The sequence below is a fragment of the Condylura cristata genome, unplaced genomic scaffold (genome assembly GCF_000260355.1).
Source record: "Condylura cristata isolate star-nosed mole 26May11 unplaced genomic scaffold, ConCri1.0 scaffold00007, whole genome shotgun sequence".
NCBI lineage: Eukaryota > Metazoa > Chordata > Mammalia > Eulipotyphla > Talpidae > Condylura > Condylura cristata.
This window is the reverse complement of record NW_004567108.1, coordinates 49,275,110-49,299,380: the sequence shown is the minus strand read 5'-3', so window position 1 is coordinate 49,299,380 and position 24,271 is coordinate 49,275,110. Positions and strand designations below refer to the sequence as shown.

The 24,271-nt window shown below is 37.8% G+C and overlaps 1 protein-coding gene across 1 annotated transcript; it reads left to right on the top strand.

Moving 5' to 3' along the window:
* Positions 1 to 2,165: 2,165 nt before the first annotated feature.
* GZMK (granzyme K (granzyme 3; tryptase II)) lies at positions 2,166 to 15,113 on the top strand. Its single transcript, XM_012721774.1, is given in 8 exon segments — positions 2,166 to 2,229; positions 2,484 to 2,554; positions 2,556 to 2,632; positions 8,169 to 8,319; positions 9,076 to 9,121; positions 9,124 to 9,350; positions 10,892 to 11,024; positions 15,100 to 15,113. Coding segments are annotated over 8 exon segments (783 nt in total).
* Positions 15,114 to 24,271: the final 9,158 nt, after the last annotated feature.

Below are 24,271 nucleotides of genomic sequence, written 5' to 3'. Positions count from 1 at the left end.
CTGTTCTCAAATCCAGGACCCTGGATATAATAACAGATGATACTATTAGCCAGAACAGGAATCCAATGCCAAAACCAAATAACTCATCGCTGTAAACCAACATGATTCTCAGAATTTTCCAGGTCAACTACAAGAAAGACTTATGAGACTGTCTTCCCCATTAAGCTAAACCTCACCCATGTCTAATTGCAGTATAGATGGCTAAATCCTCCTCCCCTAGGCAAAGCCAGCTTGCCTCTTAGATGTCTAAGCCACGGGGAAGTCTCAGAGGGGGCAGCATGTGGCCAGGTTGAAAACAACATGGAGCCCAGGACCAGCACATAGGGCTTAAGGTCTGAGCCCGCCACCTGCTAGACTGGTAATTTCCAGCAAGTCCACCTTCACAAAACCAGACTCAGACAGCCACCTCCCTGGGAAGACAGTTGAAAATGCTTAGTAACTTATAAAAAGCTGTGTGGATGTTAGTCCTGACTACACAGAAAATAGCAGTTGAACATGTTTTTAACTATGTGCTTCCCACCCTGCGCCTCCCCAAAGAGCTTTGTCTTTTACACAGCTCATTTCTTTCTCAGTTCAAATCACTTCCACATGTTCCACATTATCTTCCTGATGGTCCCAGTATCACTGGGATATAATAAGGAGCTGGCATGATCAGGTCACCTTACATTCACAAAGATGATACACAAGATCTAAGGCACATCAGCAGTGGCAATGATGACTTAAACATTCACAGGGCATTTGGTTAGAACTAACAAGTTAATTTAAGTTTGTAGTTTTCTTAATCTGGCTCCTTGTTTCACCTTCAAGTGTCTGCAACAGGAAGGCTCTACTCTGCATTGGTTTGTAAAGCACAAGCAGACTATTTCTCCAAATATGTGTTCTGGCCATGGACTTATTAATATGCAAGTGATTTCAGGTCATGCAAATGGCTTGTTTCAGGTTATATGCTGAATAACCCTAGGCAAATTACCTAGCAACTCTGAGCCTATTTCTTCAGTTACAACATTAATAATACAGTCATCCTAAACTCCTTACAGACATAAGGCATGAAAATATGTCAATGAGCATGTAAAGAGAATTTTGGAAAAAATTCCAGGCACTTTACTTATATTATTAAATTATAATGGTTAATATAGAATATGTAATTATAATATTATTTATTATTATTCATATTGCCTTATGCTAGAAAATAACAACTTGGCAGGTGTTTCTTGCAATTTGTCAAGCAAAAATATCTCTGGCTTTCAACCCTCCTTTAGAACCAAAAAGAAGATTGGGTAAATATATTTTAGGGGAAAAAAGAAAATATGTGATTTTTTAAGTTATGGGAGTTCTGGTGCCTGAACAGAATTCTATAGAATCTTAAGTCTCATACCTTGTACAGTGAAGAAGAAAGTACTATAGATAGACTGGTAATGCATTATCATATGTTCCTGGAGAGAAATGATGAAATCCAGCCCTTGATTTTTTTAAAAGATACGATTATTGAGGTCCTGAATAAATACATGGTCATTTTCAATTAAAAATGAGTAAAAGAAAGACTCAAAATTTAAAATATGTTGCCAATGTTCTCCTTTAATAACATTATGAAATCTCCCAAAAATGTAACTAAAATTTAACCAAATTTGGTCAAATTTAGAGAAGATGAGTTGCCTAGGGTTTGGTTTGCTACAAATCATATGGGTTTCTCTGGATGCCATTCAGAGCTTAGCTAAGCTCTCTTGTAATGCAACCAGGATCCATGCAAGGTCCCATGTTGCCCTACATTTAAAAATCTAAATGAAAAATAGAAATAAGATATGATAGCACCATTTTCTGCCAGGAAAAATAGTGAGTATTGTTATAGAGCAATGAACATCTTTGAACTCTGTTTGCAACTCAGTTCATTTAGCCTGGATCATTTTTATCCTTTCATCATTATGTTCTCCATATAAGAGATGGTTACCTCCAGAAACAAGTCCTTTCTTGCATACCTACTTCTCCCCAAAATAGGTGCTAAAAGCATAGACCTAAACCTCCTTAAACTGATACCACATTTAAACTTGGATATGAGACATCTCTAGAACACTTGTGGTGAGAAACTTAAATTTGCAAGACCAAGACTTACCCTTCAGAATCTTCTATATCAGAGTATTTTATCTCGTCTCCTTAACTACACCATTAAAATGACTAGTTTTTCTTCTTTTTGTTTATTTTTCCTAATAACTGCAGCTTATATAACTCTAAGGTGTAAGTATGTCCTATGCCTACCACATGTAAGCACTAAATGGATTTCTAGCAAGTGCATTGCTACATTATAAATAAAAGTGACTTTTCACAACCACTTCTGTACTTCTAAATTGTAGTAGTTATTCATCAGTAAAATTATAATAAATCAGAGAGTGACTTTTTAATCTTTAAAAAAGGTATTGTGGTTGTCAAAAATAATTATGTGAAATTATTGGTTTGGGTTTTCATTTAAATGTTGTGGCCTTCTTTTGTAGGTTTCAACATGAAAATTATCGGAGGAAGAGAAGTATCACCCCATTCCAGGCCATTCATGGCTTCCATCCAATGATAAGGGCAACCAGATTTGTGGAGGTGTGCTGATCCATCCACAGTGGGTACTGACAGCATCCCATTGCCATACTAGGTGAGTCCTTGCACTTTTCAGATCCTCTTTTTCCTTCTAGAAGCTTTTCTTCTAGAAGGAAATTCTCTCTTGCTTACAAGAGAAGTTCTTCTCTCCAGGAGAAAATTCAGCTTCTATGATCACTGACTGGTGTTTATTGACTTTTCACACATTCATTGAGTTTCCTAAATTTTATTTTCAGGGAGAATTGGGCTACCATTTCCAGGGCAAGCTATTGGACAAACTCAAGTCCTCCATCTAATGCAGGCAGCACAGCAATAGTAAAAACTGAAACAACCTTGTTAAGTCACACTTCTGGGAAAATCAAGACAACCTGAGCTAGTTCTTTGCACCTTAATTTTCCCCATTTGACAAGTGGGTGATAGTAATAGTAACACTGACTTCATGGGGTTTTGAGGATTAGACTTTATTTAAATATGTTGGCATGCTTGAATACAGTCTGTATGAATAGTAAGTTACAGAAAGTGATGATGATGAGGAGGATGAGGATGACAATGATGATGACATGGTGATAAGAGGCCTGCTTTCCTAATGGATCTTTATACTCCTTCTATTAACTCCTCCCACCCCGAGAGGTCTGAGGCCCACATTTGGGAAATCACAGCTGTAAGAGACAGCAACATTCACAAATGAAGAAAAAGTTATAGACAACTTACAGATATAAAGAGATATTTTCTGTGGGATATGTAGAGTGAAAGTTTTTCTGAAGACAGAATATAGCTCTCAAAATCTATTTCAACCTATTATTCTCTTCTTTCAGCTAAAAAAAAAGAGTGCAAAATTCTTTTGGGATACTGCAACAATCACCAAAGAAAGCAATAGGAAACCAATTTGATGTTTTTTTGTTTTGTTTTGTTTTGTTTTTAGGGGAGGCATTGTTTGTTTATATATTTCTTCTTTGGGTTTCTTGTCTAAATAAGCGAAGAAGAGATGGGCCTTCTCCTTTCCTTCCAAGGCTTATAGTGATTCCCTATTTTAACAACTGTGGTTGCTCTTTCTGCATCAGTCATACATCTGAATGGAACAACTGGATTGACTTGCTTCTCCATATATTAGGGATTTTGTTTGATTGGTCCTATAATTTTTTTCTAAATATTTATTTTCATTTTTTTATGTATACAGACAGGACAGGCAGGCCTACTGAAATACACTGCTAAGGGGAGCAGCAGGGAGACAGGAGAGGTCTGCTGCGCCTTGTGGGTCACCTCCCTGGCTGGGGACCCAACTCAGGCTAGAGTGGTGATACTTAACCTTGACACTTAACCTCTAGGCTGCCAGCAGTGTCTCCTCTTGAGACTTTTTGAAGACAAAGTGAGAACTTCTGTTTTGTTTATAAACAAGACTGCTTCATTTAATTGGGGTTCTTTCTGTCATGGGAAGCACCCAAGAGTCTCCTTAATTATGGTTCTTTTCCCCCTTTTGTGGGATACCATTTTAGTTTACCAAAATTCTCTCTATCTCTATCCCTTGGGGACAAGTGAGGCAGAGAGTGAATAATAACATTCAATTCAAAATATGCGCATCTTTAAATATGCACATTTTTAAATGGATTTGACTTAGAGTTTGGCTTAGAAATGCTCTTCACATGCTAGAGGAAAGAAGGGATTAACTGAAGGTTTTTGGGTTTTGGTTTTTATTTTGCTAAACCAAAAGCAGTGGGTAAAATCCTTCACAAACCATAACTTGCTATCCAAAGTTAACTGGTATTATAATTGAATTTTAAATTTTATCAAGTGAACTTGACTCAAGAGATGTGGGTTCCTAAATTGCTCACTTGGAGCAATGAGATTATAGAAAGGCTAGAGAAAAGTTTAAGGGTTAAAATAAATTCCTATTGCTAACTATCATTTTAAATAGCTGGAGTTTATAAAGAACTGCTGGATATGTTGATCAAATTTCCACTATGGGACACTTGGGTGTAAAATATGTAGGCAGATTGGTGCTTAGAAAAATATGAGATTTATGAAATCTCAAATAATTATGAAATACTTCAGTGGTGGCTTCCCACAAATGTCCTCCGAAATATCCTGTGGGAATAGCTTACTACCCCCCTCTCTCAGCAAAATGGTAAAGGAGACAAAATCTGAGATGCTCCCTGATCACTCTCCATCCACCCAGTTCCTCAGTATCCCAGCCCCTTTATTCCTTGTTATGTCAATTATAAAAGGAAAATCAGTTTTAAAAAATTTTTGTATGATCCCATTTTCATCATTTTAGTTTACCAAAAGCAAAACTCTCACCACTCTTGTCCACTATCCTTCCCCAGTGCCTTCCTCCCTGGGCACACCCCTCCTCTCACCTGCCCAGCTGATGATTAGATGGAGGCCACCACCGCCCCTTCCATACCTCACTCCCTTAGTCCCCCAAGACTTCCAAAGTAGAACGGTTAAAAATTCAGGTTCTGGCCCTCCCTAGTGAAGCAGCAGGTTAAAGTACAGCACTAAGTAGCTAAAGCCACTTCAGCATGAGTTCATTACCCGCCCCGGAATGGACCACATGGGGCGGCAGACCTCTCCTTACCCACCTATTGCTCCCCTCAGCAATGCATTTCTTCAGTGGACCTGTTCTGCTCCCCACTCTGTCTCTGTTGAATCCTCTCACTGCCCCTGTACCTCTGGCCTGTACCCCAGTTCTGTATGCAGAAATAAATAAATCTTAAAAAAAAAAATTCAAGCTCTGGGTTCAAACTGAGTTTTTTGGGTTTTTTTGCTTGTTTGTTTTTAGATTTATTTATTTGTACAGAACTGGGGTACAGGCCAGAGATGCGGAGGGTGAGAGGATTCACCAGAGGCAGAGTGGGGTGCAGAACAGACAGATCCACGAAGTACACTGCTGAGGGGAGCAGCGGGCGGGTCAGGAGAGGTCTGCCACGTCATGTGGTCACCTCCGGGGCAGGCGGGGATGGAACTCATGCGAAGTGGCCTAAGCTTCTCTGTGCTGTGCTTTAACCCGCTGCGCCACCTGGGAGGGCCTCAAACTGAGTTTTAATCCCCCTGGCCCTTACACCCTGGGGTTCTCTGCTTAATGTCTGTGGGACAGGTGTGTCAAGTTTGTAATTGATGTGCCCCTCAGTTTTCTTATTTACGAAATGGGCGTAGTCACTATACACACCTCACAGGGTTGTTGTAAGGTTTAAGTGAGGGAGACTATGTGAAATAATTAGCACAAAATCTGGCACACATGTAACTTTTGTGTTGTATTGTTATGTCATTATATTGTTATCTGATATCTGATAACTGAGGAACAAATATAACATCATGCTGAAGAACAGGACAGGGTTTACAGAGGAGTCTTGGAATTAGCGCCAGACGTGGAATCACAAAAGCTGGGTCTTGTCTCCCCACCATATAATGCGTGTCACTTGGAGAACCTCTCCACTGTAGGGATGGCAGCCCATCCTCTTGCCAACACGGAGAAGGGTGATTCTTAAGCTCAATGGAAACAAGGCCTTCATCTGCCTTCAGCAGATAATGAAGAGCATGCCTGAGTTTGGCTGCATGCAATTCTGTTCCAGCTAAGTCCAGGGCAGAACTCAGAATGCTGCGTTTTAAATAAATACTTCCACATGATTCTGAAGCAGGTGATCCAAAGGATCCTGTGGAGAAACACTGTGCTGGACAAAATAAAGAACTCTGGTATCATTCTTCTCCTCTGTGTGGATTCAGACCTGGGGTTACCTAAGGCAGTGGGTTCCTAGGAGTCAGGTAATTCCAGGTATCCTGTGGGCAGATTAGGACAGGTTACACTTGGAGGATATCCAGAAATGGAAACATCAGAAAGTATTCCTACTCTTCTGGGGTGTCTGGAGTACTAAAATGGATGAATGGAGATGAAAATAAACAAATATTTCAAAGGCATTAACTAATGAAGGAAATCGGCAAAGGATGAAAAAGACTAGAAATTTTCTCAGAATCCTGTCCCTATTCAGAATTCATCTTCTATACCCTTCCTTGTGTTATTATGTACCTCGCAGTCTTCCTTATATTAGTTATTTACACATGCATCTGTCTTTTCTGTTAGGGCATTAGTCCTGAAGATTTGATATCATCCTTCTCCTCCAATATTTTGGGTTTAGCAAGTGTGTTGACCTTGAGTTTGAATCAATCCTAGGAAATCTGATCCACATCATATGAGAAATTTCATCCTTATCCTGATTTTGCAATAGGTAAACTTTTCCACAAATCGAGCTGGAATTCCCAAAAATAAAGGAGGGAAAATAAACTCTTTTGGTAGCAAGCAAAATGTGGTCATTCCCAGGGGTTATAACCCTGCCAAATGCAAGCTCACCCCACCATAATCATGTGCTTGTTCCCCAAAACTGAAAAAAATTTTCTTCTTTTTTCTGTATGTTCTGTGCACTTTTTAATTTTTATTAATCTTTACTAACCTTTACTAATATATTTAAATGACATGTAGATTTATGTTGTAATCTTTCTTGATCTCTTTTTGAATTGGCAATGAAATAACTAGTGTAAACAAATAAATGTAGTTCTTTTTATAGCCTTCCTTGTTACAAAAAAGAATTTGAATTCTTAAAGACATACATTAAAATAAGTTATTTATTTGAAGTATGCAAATGACTCTAAGGTGTTATGAAGGTCTCCAAAATATCATTTTTATTTTCATAACTAGATGCAGATGTAATTTCCATTATTCAATAGGTAATAAGTCAGATCAATTACGGCACAATTGAAACTCTGGTACTGGAAGGTATATGACTAAGAATTTTTTTAAACTATTGTTTCTTCATCTAATTCACCAGTTTCTATCCTCCAAATCTCCACAATGGAATTATCAATGACTACTAACACTAACATATCTTCATTTCAAATTTTCAAATTAGCAATGAATTTTCACCTTGAAGAAAGTTTTCCTTTCTTGTTCAAATCATCTTTCTAATTGAAGGGGCAAACTACATGAGCATATTTAAGAGCCATACCATGGACATCGCCTCTCCTATTGCCCTGAGGTAGAGTCTAGTCATACCAGATTAGCAAGTGTAGAGTCTTTACCTTTTCATTCTTATAATACTTATCATCGGAAAAATGAAACATTTGTGGAGCTTGGTGGTGGTAATGGATGGACAACAATGTAAATATCCTAATGTTACAGGACTGTACATTTGAAAATGGTGACATTGTATACTTTATATGATATATATATATATATATATGTCTTTACCTAAGAAAGCTTAACAACGGAGGGTAAAATGCAGAAGTCTAAAAAATACCATTTTCCTTATTTTTACATAAATTAACATAATTTTGTTGTAAACTTGATGTAATTAGGATGTTACCCCTCTCCCTTACCATAGGTTACAAGTTCTGGGAAATTAGAGGAGGATGGATTTGAGAGCAGCCTTTTGGACCCTAAATATCATCCATTCATTCTGGGGTCCACTGAGGACTAATCCTAAACAGGTCACCTTGTTGATGACCCAACTCCTCTACGCATCTGGCCCTAGTCACCATTTTCTGTTCCTTACTAAGAGATTTGGAAAGTATTCCATTGATTCTATTCTCTTTGCATTTTTTAGGTCTGCCAGAGACAAGTCTTTCAAAGTGGTTTTAGGAGCACACTCCCTCTCAAAGAATGAGGATTCCAAACAAACATTTGATATTAGAGAATTCATACCATTCCCACAATTTGGTTCAGATCATAAAGCGAATGATATAATGCTGGTTAAGGTATGTAGCATTGCCTCCCTTCAGTTTCTCCAACATTCTTATACAGCATAGTTCACTGGTTAAGTCATCTATACAAAAGTGTTTCATTTGTAATTTCCCCAGGTTTGGGGTGATTGTGACATATTCTACAAGGGCCCATCTTACTCCATCTGCCACCTTGAAAGAAACAAGAATATATTGTAAATGCATCAGGACTATGTTTATACAAGCAAAGCAACTCTGACACTCACACATCTGGGAGGGGAACATCCGAACAGATCCAAGGGTCTATGCTGAAAATCTTTTCCCCAAATACTTTTATCATTACCTAGTGAAAAGTACAATAGAGCCAACCAAGTGACTTCTGGAACTCAGAAGTGAGTTACAACTTAGTCTAGACCATACTCATTGTAGTCCAAACTTACTTTAGACCATATCCAAGGGTCCTATCCAGCAGGAAATAGCCCAGCCTTCAAAGTCATGACCTATGGATGTTGTTCCACAGAAAACCATCCAAATCAGGGCAAAGGCCAGTTAGCTTGAGACTGGGCAAAATTCCTGCTTTCCGTAAGCTCCCTCCTCAAGTATCACTGACCTCTATGGGAAATGGAGAGCATGTTCAGAAAATCAGCAAATGCAGCTGTAGGCTACCACCAAAGTAGATTCAAGACGTGGGGCAGCCCGCCTAGAACAGAAGGACCACACAGACATCACTCCAGCTCATAGCGGAAGACTACTGGAGATGAAGGATAATTTACTCTCTTTTCAATCTGTCAGCTTCACAGAGCCGCAAAACTCAACAAACATGTCCAGCTGGACATGATATTCAAAATGATATTAGAGCTGGAACAAAATGCCAGGTTATTGGCTGGGGAACTATAGACCCTGAAGTCTTAATTCCCTCTGATACTTAATTCCCTCTGCAAGAAGTCACTGTTACCATCATCAATAGAAAACGTTGCAGCAGCAGGAGTTATTACAACCACATGCCTACGGTAACTAAAGATATGTTATGTGCAGGAGATGCCAGAGGCGGGAAAGATTCCTGCCAGGTAAGAAACTTTTGCTCAAACAGACCTTTCAGGCTCCTCTGACTCTTTAGTACAAGGGAGTCAGCATGGAAAACACAAAGTCACCATCCCTAGCTAAGGTTCTTTTCCTTTTCATCAATAAGTGTGAATAAAAACTTCCCTAATGCATAATAAGCACTCATCAACTGTATTTAATCAGATACTAGACTACATCTGATCACTTGTATAGGTTCTTCCAAAGGATGTCACCAATTTGGGGAATAGTTACTGGTGATGAGTGGTGAAATTATCCAAAACAATTATAATCATTGGGAGGTCTGATAAAGCTCAAATCCACAAAGCTCAAATATGCAGTATGTGTGTCTTAAAGTTGACTAAAGGAATAACTTATTTTTCAAAATCTTTTTTTTTCCTAAAAACAAGCAACAAAAAAAGTGTTCCTGTTTACAGCTAACAAATAGGTAGCACAGATGGATTACTAAATTTTTAAACAATTTTTAATTTTTGTATTAAAAAGTTTAATACAGGCCCTCCCTGGTGGCGCAGCGGGTTAAAGCACAGCACTGAGAATCTGAAGCCACTTCCGCATGAGTTCGATTCCCGCCTGCCGCCTGCCCCGGAGGAGACCACATGGCGAGCCAGACCTCTCCTGGCCTGCCCGCTGCTTCCCTCAGCAGTGTACTTCGTAGATCTGCCTGTTCTGCTCCCCACTCTGTCTCTGGTGAAGCCTCTCACCGCCCCTGAGTCTCTGGCCTGTACCCCAGTTCTGTATGCACAAATAAATAAATAAATCTTTAAAAAAAAAAAAAAAAAGTTTAATACAATCTTCTCATCATACTATATGAATCATCACAGTGGGGGGGGGAGGATCAGAGGCAGTTTGCCCCTCTTCTATTGTGGCAGCTGATAAGAGCAAGGCAGTTTGCAATATGAGCAGGCTGCTCTTCAGATTTGAAATTCTACCCCCACTTACTTCCCCAGACATTAGTTATGTGTCTTACTGTCAGAGTGAGTGCTCACAGAGCAATTTCCTGAGCCAGTGTTCACTAAGGGCAGTCAAATGCATAGCACTGTGTTCAATTATGGAGGCTGCAATAACAGAGAAAATAATAGACAAACTAGAGGCCCATCATCAGGACACTTGCTACAAGATGTTGCTCTTTTCTACCAGTATCAGTAGTAACTTGATTTCAGGTCCATTGACACCAAAATGACATTTGCAATTTAAAATAATGGCTTTAATTTCAGTGAGTTTTTGTATTTCATAAGCGTTATATCTGAAAGGGGCACTTTATACCCATTCCTTAACGAAGAAAGTGCAATAGTCACTGATTAGCAAAGGGTATATTTATATATATGGAGTCCTACATAGATACAGGGCCACAATACAGAGAGACAGATGAACAGAAACTTGTACTTGGCAAGGGAGCATGTCAGACACTCTTCTGGACACAAAGTAAACCAGGACCCCAAAAGTATTCCTCTGAGTAATCAGGAGTTGGTGGTGGGAAAAGCTCACCACCAGCTTCTCACCAAGTATCTGTCCATATTCTTCTTTCCAGGGTGACTCGGGTGGCCCGTTGGTCTGCAAAGGCACCTTCTCTGCCATAGTATCTGAAGGTCATGAATGTGGGAATGCCCAAAAATCTGGGATCTATACCCTGTTGAACAAGAAATACCAGGGTTGGATCAAAAGCAAGCTTGCCCCACTGAGAATACTAAGTATTTTCTTGGATATACCAGTTGCTTTTTTGTTTGTTTGTTTGTGTTTTGTTTCATTTTTTTTCAGCATGTAATCCAACATGCTTTATCGTCCTCCATAATTGGATGTGGTGGGAGAAGAGCACAGCTGGGCTCCATCTCTGCTCCCTGATATGAGAAATCAAGCTCTTTTTCACTGGCATTGCCAATATATTTCCATTATGCTGATTCCATTCTGAGTAACAATTAGAAAACCATCATTTGTGGTAATAAATACAACAAATAAGGTCCCCCTCTGTTCTACTCACATACCCCCAAAGGCACAAATAAGTGACTAAACAAGACAGTAATGATAACACCTGTGATTTCTGCTGGACTGTCTTGAGCTATGTTTTTAAAATGAGAAACAGTCCTTTCAAACACCCCATTCAAAAATTAGCCAAATAAAGAAAGAATTACCAAGGTTTATACAAGCATTTAGGAGAATATTATTTTTTTTGTGCAACAGGATTTAAAGCAATGTACAAAAACCCCTTTTATAAAAGAAATATGAAATCAAAAGTAATTATATGAATAAATTGAGAGAAAGGAGGAAATAAGTTAAAAAAAAGACAATGAAGGCATGGGTGTTTTTAGTATTCAAAGTGCTATAATTTTCTTCCTGTACACTTGGTTCTATGCTTTATATAGTCAATGTAAAACAATCAACACAAATGTCAAGGGGAAAAAATGAACCTCTTTGTCCAAAAGTAGAGCTATTGGAGCTGTTACTGGGACTAGAGAAAAAAAAAATGTCTGCTATATTCTTTTAAGAAGGACATTGTGTGTGTCCCTACCAGGACCCCCTGAGAGGAGTATTTGCAGTACAGGTGGCAGCTTCACCCATGAGCGTGAGAACAGCCTTCACTTGCCCTCCACCAAAGCCACACTATCACCTCCCCTTCCTGGCCTCCTCTCCCCCACCTCCCTTCTAGAAACCACTCTGTTTCCAGTCTGAGTGATATTTTTGTTGTGTTTTTCCAATTGGGTTTTTTGGTTAGTTGTACTCCACAAATGAGAGAAAATTATCAGTAGTTTTCTAATAAAAGTAATTATCTTTTGTTTTCTCATGTATTTCACTTAGGATAATCACCTCAAAGTCCCTCCATAACTATTTTGTCCTTTTTTAATAGCCAAGTTGTATTCCATTGAGTAAACAAATCATACTTGTTTATTCATCTGACTATATTTTCTTTGACATTTAAAAAGTTACGCTATTACTAAGTGTAGTACCTTAAGATGGGGATTTAGATACTCTGGATTCACCACATAATGGAACATACTATTGTCTTTTTCGAATAACAAAAGGATTGTTGAAACTTCCCTAAGTTAGTAAAGCCTCTTGGAAAGTTTTCCCTAAAACCTGAGAGTTGTGTTTTGATTTTATACTCTGCAGTTCACATCAGTAATCAAACTAGATTAGATTGCCAGCAACAAAACTTCTGTCAACAGCTATTACTGATCTGGCAACTCTGAAATTGGAAGATAAACAGTTTATTTGGATAAGCTGCTGATGGTCAAGCAGCACTTGAAAAGCACCCTCATCCTTCCAAGGAAGCAGCATTTTATAAATATCCCAATACCTTCCCAACATAACCTGAGAGAATATAATATTTTAGTTTGTAGAGTTTGGGCTTTTAGAGATTATTTTATTCCATTTGTTGTCTCAAAGAGAAGTTCAGAGTCAAAAATGAGGTTAATATCCAAGCTCTAAAACTGCCAAAAATCTCAGGGAGAAATGATTTGCTATTGTCATCCTGAATTACCCCACTTTCTCCCTTCATAACTGTGGACAGAGACATTTGCCTTCATCATAAACAGAGAAAAAAGGCTTTATGTTTTACTTCATGCCCACCAGTTTTAAACAAAGTGACAGTACTAAAAATAATTAGGTCCAAATATAATGCACTAAATAAATCAACATTAATTTAGTTGAGCAACTAAACCAGTCTAGAATCAGATAGCAGAATTGGTCCTGCCTCTGACTCTCATTATTTTTGCACAAATAAGTCCCAGTTCACCCTGAGATGACAGGAGGAACAGTGTGTCAGGGTTTGAGGTGTCCCCTCAAAGAAAACCTGCTCTCAGTCCACAAGAATGTGCTTCCTTTTTGACTAAGCTCTTAGTTTTGAAGAAGACAAACATGTGATGAGATTAAAAATGCTCAGTCTGGCCAACACCAATAAACCCATATCTCTGGAGAGGTTTATATGCCACAAGATTATTGAGACACACCTGAGACTCTACTCATTTACCTTAGGAGTTGAGTCCTGAGTGCACATTAGCCAACCACCTGGGTCCTTGAATGTCTCAGCACTGCTTCTCAACATCCACACATGAGCTTCCTGTTTGCAAACATTAACTTCTTCAGTTTTTTGCTGAGTCATATCAGCCAACTCTAATTTGAAAATTTTTCCTCATCGCCTTTTATGCTATAATTGAAAGGATCATGTTCATTTCTTAATTTTAACCATAAATGTCTACCTATCAGTCTAGTAGCAGCAGCACTTGAGGTTCACTGAGGCTTCTCCTGGGAACTTAGACATTAGAATAAAATGTCTTCTGGGAGTTAAAACTTAAACTCCATACATTTTGTGTCAAAGTAGGAATACCAAAATCATTCTGAAGAGATGGTAAGGTCCCCAAGCCTGCAAGACTGACTGTAAATTGCTTGAAGGTTAACAACTCTTAAGACCAGTGGCCCAGCCCACAGGGGAGGAGAAAGTTGTGGCAAGAGCCGGCAACAAGTCAGTGAAGCAACAAGGATTGATAGAGCAGGGAAGGTGGGAACGTCCTCAGGCCTGTCTCTGGTCCTAGCTGTCCCATTCTTATTTTCTCCTGGTTCCACTAAACATTCAGCTGGCTAATCTAGTCACCTTCTAACACAGTGTTCACTACAAAATGATCTGTGGGCACTTTGCTTCCTGTGACAGCTGTCATTGCAAATTAACAAACACCTGCTTTTCTACATCTGTAATTTTCTTTTTTACCTTCAAGTGTGATCATTTGAATTTCTCTTTGAAAGTTGAATTCACTCTTGGTATGCTTTTTTTAAAAATCAATTTTCAATCCCTATATCAGTGAAAGTCAAACTCAGAGCTTTTCAAATTCACCAAATATTAAGCACCCCATGGGCTTTCCCCGAGGGGCAGTGGTGGTGGTGGGGGGACTCTGGGCATCCTTGCTCTGGCTGTGGCATGAAATGTGATTGAATGTGAAGTGACTCTACCTACATATTCCACTTGGTGCTGTAAGGGCAGACAATTTTTCCTTCTTCCCTTTTGATTCTTTGGCTGGTCTAATAATTAAGTTGACATAAGATGGACTAACAGGAGAAGAAATACATATTTAGTTTCCTATGCACAGTTGTACCAAAGATACAAACACCAGGACAGATCTGGTCACTATGACTTATTTGCCATTCTGAACTAAAGAGTGGGGTCAGGGCCTGGGGCTTCAGAAGGGAAGAGGGTAATTCACAGGACAATAAGGGGAGCAGATTTTTGGTAAATATACATGTGCCAGTAAGTCATATAAAAACATTATCACTACTGAAAACTTTTCATCTGGTATAGGCCCTGTCTAAGTTCTTCTAACAAGTTAAAGGAGAGATAAAATTTTTTCCTGAATCTGCCTGCCCTGATTTTCTTCATCTCAAAACAATTCACATGCCAAAGTGGTAGATTTTGCAGTGCATATTTTTCCATTTCAGTCTCTGATTATCCATAACTCCAAGTATTATTATGTATTTTTAGCTGTAGTCTTAGTTTCACTCAGTAGCAGAGACTGTTGGTTTGTTACTCAACAGACATTTCTTCTAATCACTGGTAACTATTCTCAAGTTTTATTTGGGCCCACAAATGTACATTGTAAAAGAGTATTTTTTCAATCTCTCACTGCCAATAGTGGTCAAGAAAATGTAAGGGAAAATCACCAACTAGGAGATTCCAGGAAATTATTTTAAAGGGAATGAATTCAATAGGAAGGAGAGCCATTTTTCCCTTTCTCCTTCCTTCTTTTTGGATTGTAGGTGTAAGGGCCTGAACCCCAGCAACAATGCTGTAATCATGAAACAAACTTGACTAGAAACATGGGTTAGTCATAAGAAAGCAGAAAGAAGTGGCTCTTTGCCAATCTTGTACTCGTTACCTGAGGCTTTCTTTTACAGGAAAGAGAACAAACACATATGTTTAATACACTATTATTTGGAGACTTCTGTTTTATACATCCTTACCAAATTCCAATAAAATCAGAAAACTAAGGCTTATGTCCCTGATGTATGTTTCAAGCAATAACAAGAAGGTATCTTTATGCCCATATGCCAAGGTCCTCCAAATTTCAATTTGCTTTAGCTTTCTGTCTCACCCCATTTTTAAAAAGTATTGATTCAGAAATGCAACTATGAAATGTTATAATCAATAAATCATTTTCTGTTCACAGTTCCATCCTGTGGCTTAACATGGAGAAAATACTCTGACTTACTTGAGGAGATATTTTTATCTTAACCACATACCACTGTGTGGCAGATATTGCTGTTCCTATTATAAAAATTGTACATGGTACTCAGTAGCCTGTAACAATATTTTTTTCCTTTTGTGCATATTTTGTAAGTAGATCTTGCAGAACTGTTTTCTGTAAAGTTCCATGAAAGTAATATTTTCTGGCATTTGAGGTTATTATTTGTTTTATTATTTCACAATCACTTGAAATAATATAGTAGTTTTCCCAAACAAACTATGAAAGCTACTCCACTGAAAGATAGTTGGCTATAAGAAAAGTCTGACTATTAGTGGTATTGTAGAAAAGCAAAGCAGGCTCAATATGGTCAGACAGTACATCCAGATAGGCTTCTGAATTCTCACTATTGAATATCCAGGGAGAGTCCTTTATTTACTCACTATACAAACTCTGCTGAAGACCTCTATTTATCATATTGTGGTAGTCACTAGAAAAATCAAGAAGAAAGAACACAATTTCTGTTCTTCAGTAACTCAATTTAGTGAGTGTACATGGACCCACAAATAAACAAGCATGCCCCAAAAATTGTTATAGAAGTGATATGCATAGAATAGTGAGGTGTATGTTTCTATATAAAAACATAGAATATATACAAAATAACTACATGATGATCCAAAAATCATTATTATGGCTCCACGAACATGGAAATAGAAATCTACTTAAGTTTGAGTCATTTAGAATTCCTATGGGACAAACAATTTGCTTTCCCATTTTGGACCTATAGAGGTGAAATCTGGTTCATTTGTAGTTTGTCAACAACTCCACTAGGTAGAGAAAGGGAAAGCTCTAGATCAGCAGATTTGTACTAACCATCCCTGGCTAGTTGTAAAAGAATAAGAGTTACAAAATTGCTGAAACAAAACCATGTGAACAACAGAGAATACATTTATTCATTTTAAATCCTCAGCTTTTTTCCTGACCTAAACCCATTGCAAAGACATACAAGACCAAACAGCACGAATAGCAAATTTTTCTCAGGAGTAAATGTTCCATTTCTTTCAACAAGGGATGATTCAGCATGTTCCATGAATCAGAAATAGTTATTCATCTGCCCTTTTATAAGCTTGGTGTCCAGGAACCAGAAGAAGTTATGAACTCCCAACTTAACATGAGAATTCTAAGATACAGCCATGCCAGATTTTGCCTTGCCAACATCCTCTGTTCTCTTAATCAAAAAGAGGAGGGGAAAAGCAACTCAGTAAAACATTAAAACAGAAAATAAAACTAGGCTAATATATTAGTTTCTGTGGGCAAGTATTCTGCTTTGTCAATCTGGTGACTGGTACCTCATAGTGTCAGCTAACCAAATTAACCTGAGCAGAATATAGACTTCTGTTTCTTTAACTTAGCTGTATCAACACAAGGCCTCCATTCTCTTTCTCAGTGTTCTTACCTTTACATATATGTGATTAAATGTATTATACTTCAAATTAATTAGGAAAAATAGACTTCAAGAGCCCTCCCTGGTGGCACAGCGGACTGGAGTCTGCACTGCGAAGCTAAAACAAGCTGTAGCTGCTTCTGTGAGTTCGATCCCACCCTGGAGGTGAACCATATGGTTGGTAGACCTCTCCTGTCTCACCCGTTGCTCCTCTCAGCAATGTACTTATTCAATCTGCCTGTTCTGCTCCCCACTCTCTCTCTGGTGAATCCTCTCACTGCCCCTGCACCTCTGGCCTGTACCCCAGTTCTGCATGCAGAAATAAATAATATCTTTAAAAGAATAGATTTCAAAAAGGATTTTAGGTAGAAATCATGTTGTAGGATAGAAAAGTTGTCTCCTTCCCTTCTGGGCTCTTCGTCTGGTCTAATAATTAAACTTACATACACAGGTTAACAGGAGAAAAACATTTAATTTTGCCATATGGGGACCCTACCAAAACTATGGGCCTCAAAGACACTCAGATAGTGGTGGTTTATGTGCCATTCTGAGAGGAGGAAAGGGTAGGGGGACAGGGTTTTAAAGGAGAAAAAGACAATACACAGGAAGATGAGACAAGCAAATATGTGATAAACACATGACACACAATTACATTTATTACCTCCAGATACCACATTTGATTGTAACACAGTCTTTAGTGTCATAATCCAGCACTAAAACTTTCAAGAGTATCAACTCCTAAAGTCACACCCCCCTAGTAGGTTAGCAAGTAGCCCTATTTGGAATTATTAAAATACCTAGTAGGCTCATCAGTAAGTCCTATTGGTCATGCCCAGTGACTGCTACTTGCATCCAGTATCCTGTGTTGAGTTACAGCCAACACTGGCTGAATAACGTCAGCATTACCTAAGAGTTCTACTTGCGCATATTCCAAAGTCTTCACAATGACACTTTGATGTAGGTGCTGTGATCTTACATAGTATTTCATAAAGAGATACAGAGATTGATAACTCATTTAAGGTCCCATAGTGAGTGGTAGAGTGAATTCTCAGTCACATCATCCAGAGTCCACTTGTCCTATAAATTCATGCTCCAATACATAGTTTTTTTCACTATTAAGCATAAGTCACAACTCTCCTGAAGTGTTATCTTCAGCTAATTTTGCTAAGTATTTTAAAGTCATACTACTACTCCCTATGTATCCAACAAACACCTCACTATCTCCTTTCCCCTTTCACAGGAAGGACTGAAAATTCCACCTTGCAGTAAAATCTTGCTGTAGAGAATTAATGATATAACTTAGAGGAAGTTAACACTAAAAGTACAAACAAATAAGTAAAAACAGCTCCCAACCATTCCAGACACATTGTGGAGGACAGACCACTGAACTCTGAAAATTAGGGAAATATGAACTCTAAATCCAACTCTTCCTTGAGATGTACAAACTTGAACAAGTCATTTCATCTTTCTGGGCTTCCATATCTTCATCTGCCACAAATAATTTGTATTTAAGGTTTTTTTAATCCTAAAAATCCATGACCCTCAATTCAAAATGTTTCTCAACAATTATGCTGCTGGACAAGAGCAGTATATTATGTTCCTTGTTTTTGAAAAAGTGACACTACTGTTGGAATTCCCTCCTTTTTCAGATGCCACAGTAATGCCAAACCACAGCCACAGCTGTGGGTATCAGTATCAGAGACCAAATGGAAGAAGCAGAACCCTAAAAGGCAAGTCAGCAACCACACACAACTCCTCTCTCTAGTCTCAGTTTCACAGGTTTGGCAGCCCCCAATTTTTCAGTAGGCGAGCATACAGAAAAAGTATCTCAGCAAAGTCATTATTCTTTTTGTAACAATATTTGTTGGTATCTAAGGAAATGGGAGCCAGATGATAGGTCCCAAATACGGTCAGAGCAAACCTAAATGAACTTAGAGTTAAACTTGAATCAAGTGGGTGTTTCTTCATAGCTGACCTTTCATTACAATTTTTTTTTAAATATATGCATAAGTAGAGAGGATGCTATAATGAGTCTCCATGAACCCATCACTCGGTTTCAGTAGTTTTCAATGAATAGGTAATCTTGTTTCACCTGTATGCCATCCAGTACCCTCCCCCAACTCTGAATTATTTTAAGGCAAATTCCATCTTGATAGCACCCATAAATAATTCAATATATATCTCTAAGAAACAAAGACTCTTTTTAAAATCATGACCATAAAATATCCTTAATTGGCATATTTTAAAATTGATATTATTCTACAATTCCAATCAATATCCAATTAATGTACAAATTTCTCTAACTTTTTAACAATAAAAATTTATTCAAGTCGTATTCAAATATAGACCATATGTTGAAATTAATGTCTCTTAAATCTAAATATGTAGCTTTTCCTGCCATCATATTTCCCCCCAGTAATGTAGTTGTTAAAGAAACAGGCTATTTTACCATAGAGTTTTCCAAGGATTGTGCATCTCCAATGTATCCTTTAACATCTTCTTCTCTCCATCCTCTTTTGGCAGTGAGATCTAGAAACTTGTTTAGATTGAGGCTCAATTTGTCAATAGTACATGGTTTATATTTCTGTTAAGAACAAATAATATCGGCCCTCCCTGGTGGCGCAGTGGGTTAAAGCACTGCACTGAGAAGCTAAAGCCACCTCCACATGAGTTCGATCCCCACCTGCCCCAGAGGTGACCACATGGCGTGGCAGAAAGTAGGCTTTTATTTGTTTGGGGGTTTTTTCGTTTGTTTGCTTTTTGTCTGTGCACATTGGTGTTTCCAGCAAGCCAAATCCCTCAGCTGTAAACCAGGGAAAGATGAGACAGAAAACCTGAAGAAACTCACAACCTTGCCCCTTGGATCCCAGGTGCTACCCAGTTTTCCTTCTCACCAATTTTCAGAGTCTTCTTATATTTGTTTGTTTTTTTTTTTTTTAATTATACCAGGAGAAGAAAAGGGAAAAGTTTATCTACTTATCTTCTCTAAGGTGGAATTCTGGAATTACAATTTTGTATCTATCTTTTCTAATACTGATGTGTCAGTTAACATTTTATCACTATGACTCATCATTTTATCCTCATCTATTTATGTGTTCATTCAACTGAATTTATTGAGTTCTTGCCATATTTCCAATATTGAATCAGTCTCTGAGGTACAAGGAACTCACTTTCCCAGTCCAGTGATACAGATTGTAATAGAGAACTATACAAAGTATTATAGGAAACCAACAAGAAAGCAATTCATTGGAATGGAATGGGAGTAAGGGTGGAGTAGATTTAGGGAAGACTCACAAGGAAGAGACTGTTGAGTCACATAGAGTGAGCAGGAGCTTTCTAGTTGCTAGGAGAAAATATCATTACGACAAAATGAACAGGATGAGCAAAGGGACAGAGGTGTGAAGAGGAGGAACCAGTAAGTAGCTCCATGTGGAAGGAATGTGACATAGGAGGAAAAAGTGATAAGAGAAAACAAGACAGGATACAGATCACGTAAGGCCTGTGTCACAAAATGTTTCTGAAGTAAAGCTCATGTGGACTCTTGTACATGGATGGCAAAGCTATGTACATTTCCTCTTCAAATGTGGCAGAATTGTGTCTCCTCCCATATTTGGTTACTACAAATTACTCTCTTTATCCGGCCAATGCACATTTCAGTCAACAGTTTGTCAGTTCCAGGTTCCCCAGGCAGTGCCATAATCATATCCCAAAGAGAAAGGACTGCTCAGTTCTTTCAACCAATTTGTGGTCCATTGTGATAGCCAGAAATTTAATGTCCCAGATACAGTTCCCAGGAAGTTTATGTTTGTCGTGGCTGCCCTGAAACTGATAGAACAAAAGAGGAAGAAGTAAGAAAATTAAGGTATTAAATCAGGAAGGACGACTTAATATTTCCAAACTTATCCCAACAGAGAGGCCCGCATATAAGGAAGTGGGCTTGAGATTGATGGGCTTTGGTCAGAACAACATGTTCATCTCACAGGCCACAGAAGCATCAGCTATAATCAAGCATTGGCCCTCCAATACCTGTCAACATTGCTTTAGGGGACTCTTCTAAACTGGCTGTTCTTTACTGAGGGCTCTTGGTGACCCTTTTATCCTGAAGCACAACTCCTATTATATAAAGTTTATTTCCCCTGTTTTCAGGGGAGAAACAAAACCAAAGTAAAGCAACCTATAGAATGTTTCACAAGAATGTCAGGCTATACTTCTAACTCTTGATGATAGAGACATTTATTAGTGACTGTCCAATTTCATAATTTAAAACAGAAAGTATATTGTATTTATCCATATTTTTCTTGTCATGTTCTTTCTTTCCAGATATTCTAAAATCCTTTCTTTTATCAGTTCCTTTCTGTTTAGACAGCTTTCCTGAGCCATTCTTGTAAGATGAGTCAACTGACAACAAACTCACTTAACTTTCCTTCATCTGAAAATGTCTTTATTTCCTCTTCATAGTGAGTTTTTTTTTTTTCTGGATATAGGATTCTGAGTTACTACGGGTTTTTTTCTATCAGTATTCAAAAAAGGTTGTGCACTTTTTTCCTGCCTCTATGATGCCTGGTGGAAAATCAACTGTCATTTGTGTTGTTTTTTCCCCTAAAGATATCACTTTTTTCATTGCTTTCAAGAATTTTACTTTATCATTAGTTTTAGAGATTCAACTATAATTTATCACCCTGTGGATTTCTTTGAATTTATCCTACTTAGAATACCACACTATTTACTCAACTTTATAATCTTTAGAGTTACATCTTTTTCCAACCTTAGGAAGTATTCAGCTGTGACTTCTCAAATATTCTTTCAGTGCTTTTCCTCTCTTTTCAAAAGTCCTATTGCACTAATTATATTAATCTGTTACAGTCCCACAGGTTCCTGAGGCTCTGTTCTTTTTCTTTTCTTTTATCCCCAATCTATTGTTCCATATTTTAGTTCATTGATTTTTAAGGTTACCTCCACTCTACTGTTAAACCCTTTCTTCTAGGTCTTTATTTTGCAAAATGTGTTCTTCAGTTCTAAAACTTCCATTTGGTTCTTCTTTGTCACTTCTATTTCTTCCTTGAGACTTTAATAATTTCAAGCACATTTGTTCATTGAAGTATATTATGTTTGCAACTTTCATTAAGACAATTCTAATATTTCCGTCATCTGAATGTTGGAATTTTGTGTGCTTTTTTTTATTCAGTTTGACATTGTTCTAGTTTTTGGTATAATTAGAGACTTGTTGATGCTTGACATTTTGGGCACAAAATTTTATGTGATTCCAACATGTAATAAAAATGTGTACATTTTCATGATCTTAATCCACTATAATAAAACAGCAACAAAAAAGAACAGCAAGATACAATAAAAAAATAGTAACAAGCAACTGATATCATTGTGAGAAGATTATAGGTATGATATAGACTATGCTGAGTGGCTGTGCCATCTAAACGCAATAGTTTTTATTGATGGTTGATTTGTGGGAGTGCAGACATTCAGGTTTTTACATGTAATTTCCCTATTTAAAAGTGATTAAAATTAATTTAAATTGTTTTAAACAATGTGTTGGTTCATAACAGGAAGACCAAACTAAATACGACAGTGATTAGAATACAGTCTGTGTAACCAGTTGACAACCTCTGCTTTACAAAACTTTTTTTCTTAGTAAAAATTTGACATTTTAATTTTTTGTTTGTTTGTGAGTTATATATTCTTGTGTACACTGCTTACAGGACTTAAAGGAGTCAAAATGTAAATCCTCATCATAGCTAGAACTAGAAGTATACTGGTCTGGAGGAATTTCAGCTAGGCAGCACTATTCTCTTACTTGTATAATTGTTTAAGAATAAATAATCCAGCTTTTGAAAGATGAGCTGATTGAAGGAACTATATAAGTTAACGCAAATGTTCTTGGGGGACAAGTTAGGGAGGCTAAAGATAAAACCACACTAAAAAGGATAGGAATGAGGTTTTCCCTAAAAACAATATATACGCCTACTGTCAACCATCCTGGAAGTGGAAGATGCCTGGAAAAAAATGATAAATTGCTATATATTCTATCTCCATGCCTTATATATCTGTTTCAACATAAAGCCTGGATTCTACCAGTTAAGGCACCTGTGTATAGACCACAAATTATCCAACTGGATTCCCAGAAGGTAAATGGACCAGGAGAAGGCTGGAATGGCTTATGACTCACTCACACTTACACATTTTGTTTAGTAAGAGAAAGTTCTGGTTGTCATTCATTTATCTTTTATTTTTTGTTGTTATCTTTTCTTTATAATTATAAATTAATTCCATTGTCTATATGACTACAAAAATGTATTTGAAAAAACCGCTGAAAGTGGCATGCTTAGAAGTCACAGTGCCTTGAGTCATCATTGTCTTTTACTATCATAAAACCTTGCAGATGGAATCAATAGATCTGCTCTATAAATAAAGATGTCCAGACCAATGTACACTGCCCCCACCTACACTGGTCAGTGTCAAATCCCAGATCATATTCCTCTCCTCAAACTCTTCCGCTTAGCTTTAGAGAACAATAGAATGATATATCATTCTCCCCAATCCTAAATTTCTAATAACAAAGGTGCTCAGTTTGACAACCTAAATCACTGCAGGGCTTTCTTAAGCTCTGCTTTTTGTACTAACTCTATATACGTAATGTAGAATAGACTCATATTTCTCAACCATATAGCCTACTACCTCCCTGTCATTTGCCTTTAATTTTTTTTTTTGAGGTAACATTGGTTTACAGTACTCTTTGTGTTTTAGGCGTATATGATCTCCCCCTTCAGATGTTATTACTACACTACACCACCACCTAAGTTCCCATATAACATTATACTCCCTCTCATTTTTACTTTAGTTTTTCACAGACAAGGATAGAGGAATAAGCTTTCCTTCTAAAAGCTTTTTGAAAAACACTGATCCAGCCACATGTTACATATACAATAGGACGATGTGCTCCAAGAAGACAAGAGCTCAGGATTATTCCACCACTCCTAATACCTGAAGCACTGTGCCATCAACTTAGTTATGGAATGTCTTAGTGGCATCAGTGACAAGAGCCTGGGTTCTAGTCCAGCTGTAATATGAACTAGTTGAGCAAGCAAATAAAAGGATGAATCTAGTAGACTCTAGAACAATCATACTTTCTCAGGGAATGATCATGTTCTCTCTCTGAGCTATCCAATATGGTAGCCACCACCCACACATGGCTAGTGATCATCTCAGTGTAGCTACCATGACTTAGGAAGTGGATTTTCCTTTTTTTTTTTTTTTTAAGATTTATTTATTTGTGCATACAGAACTGGGG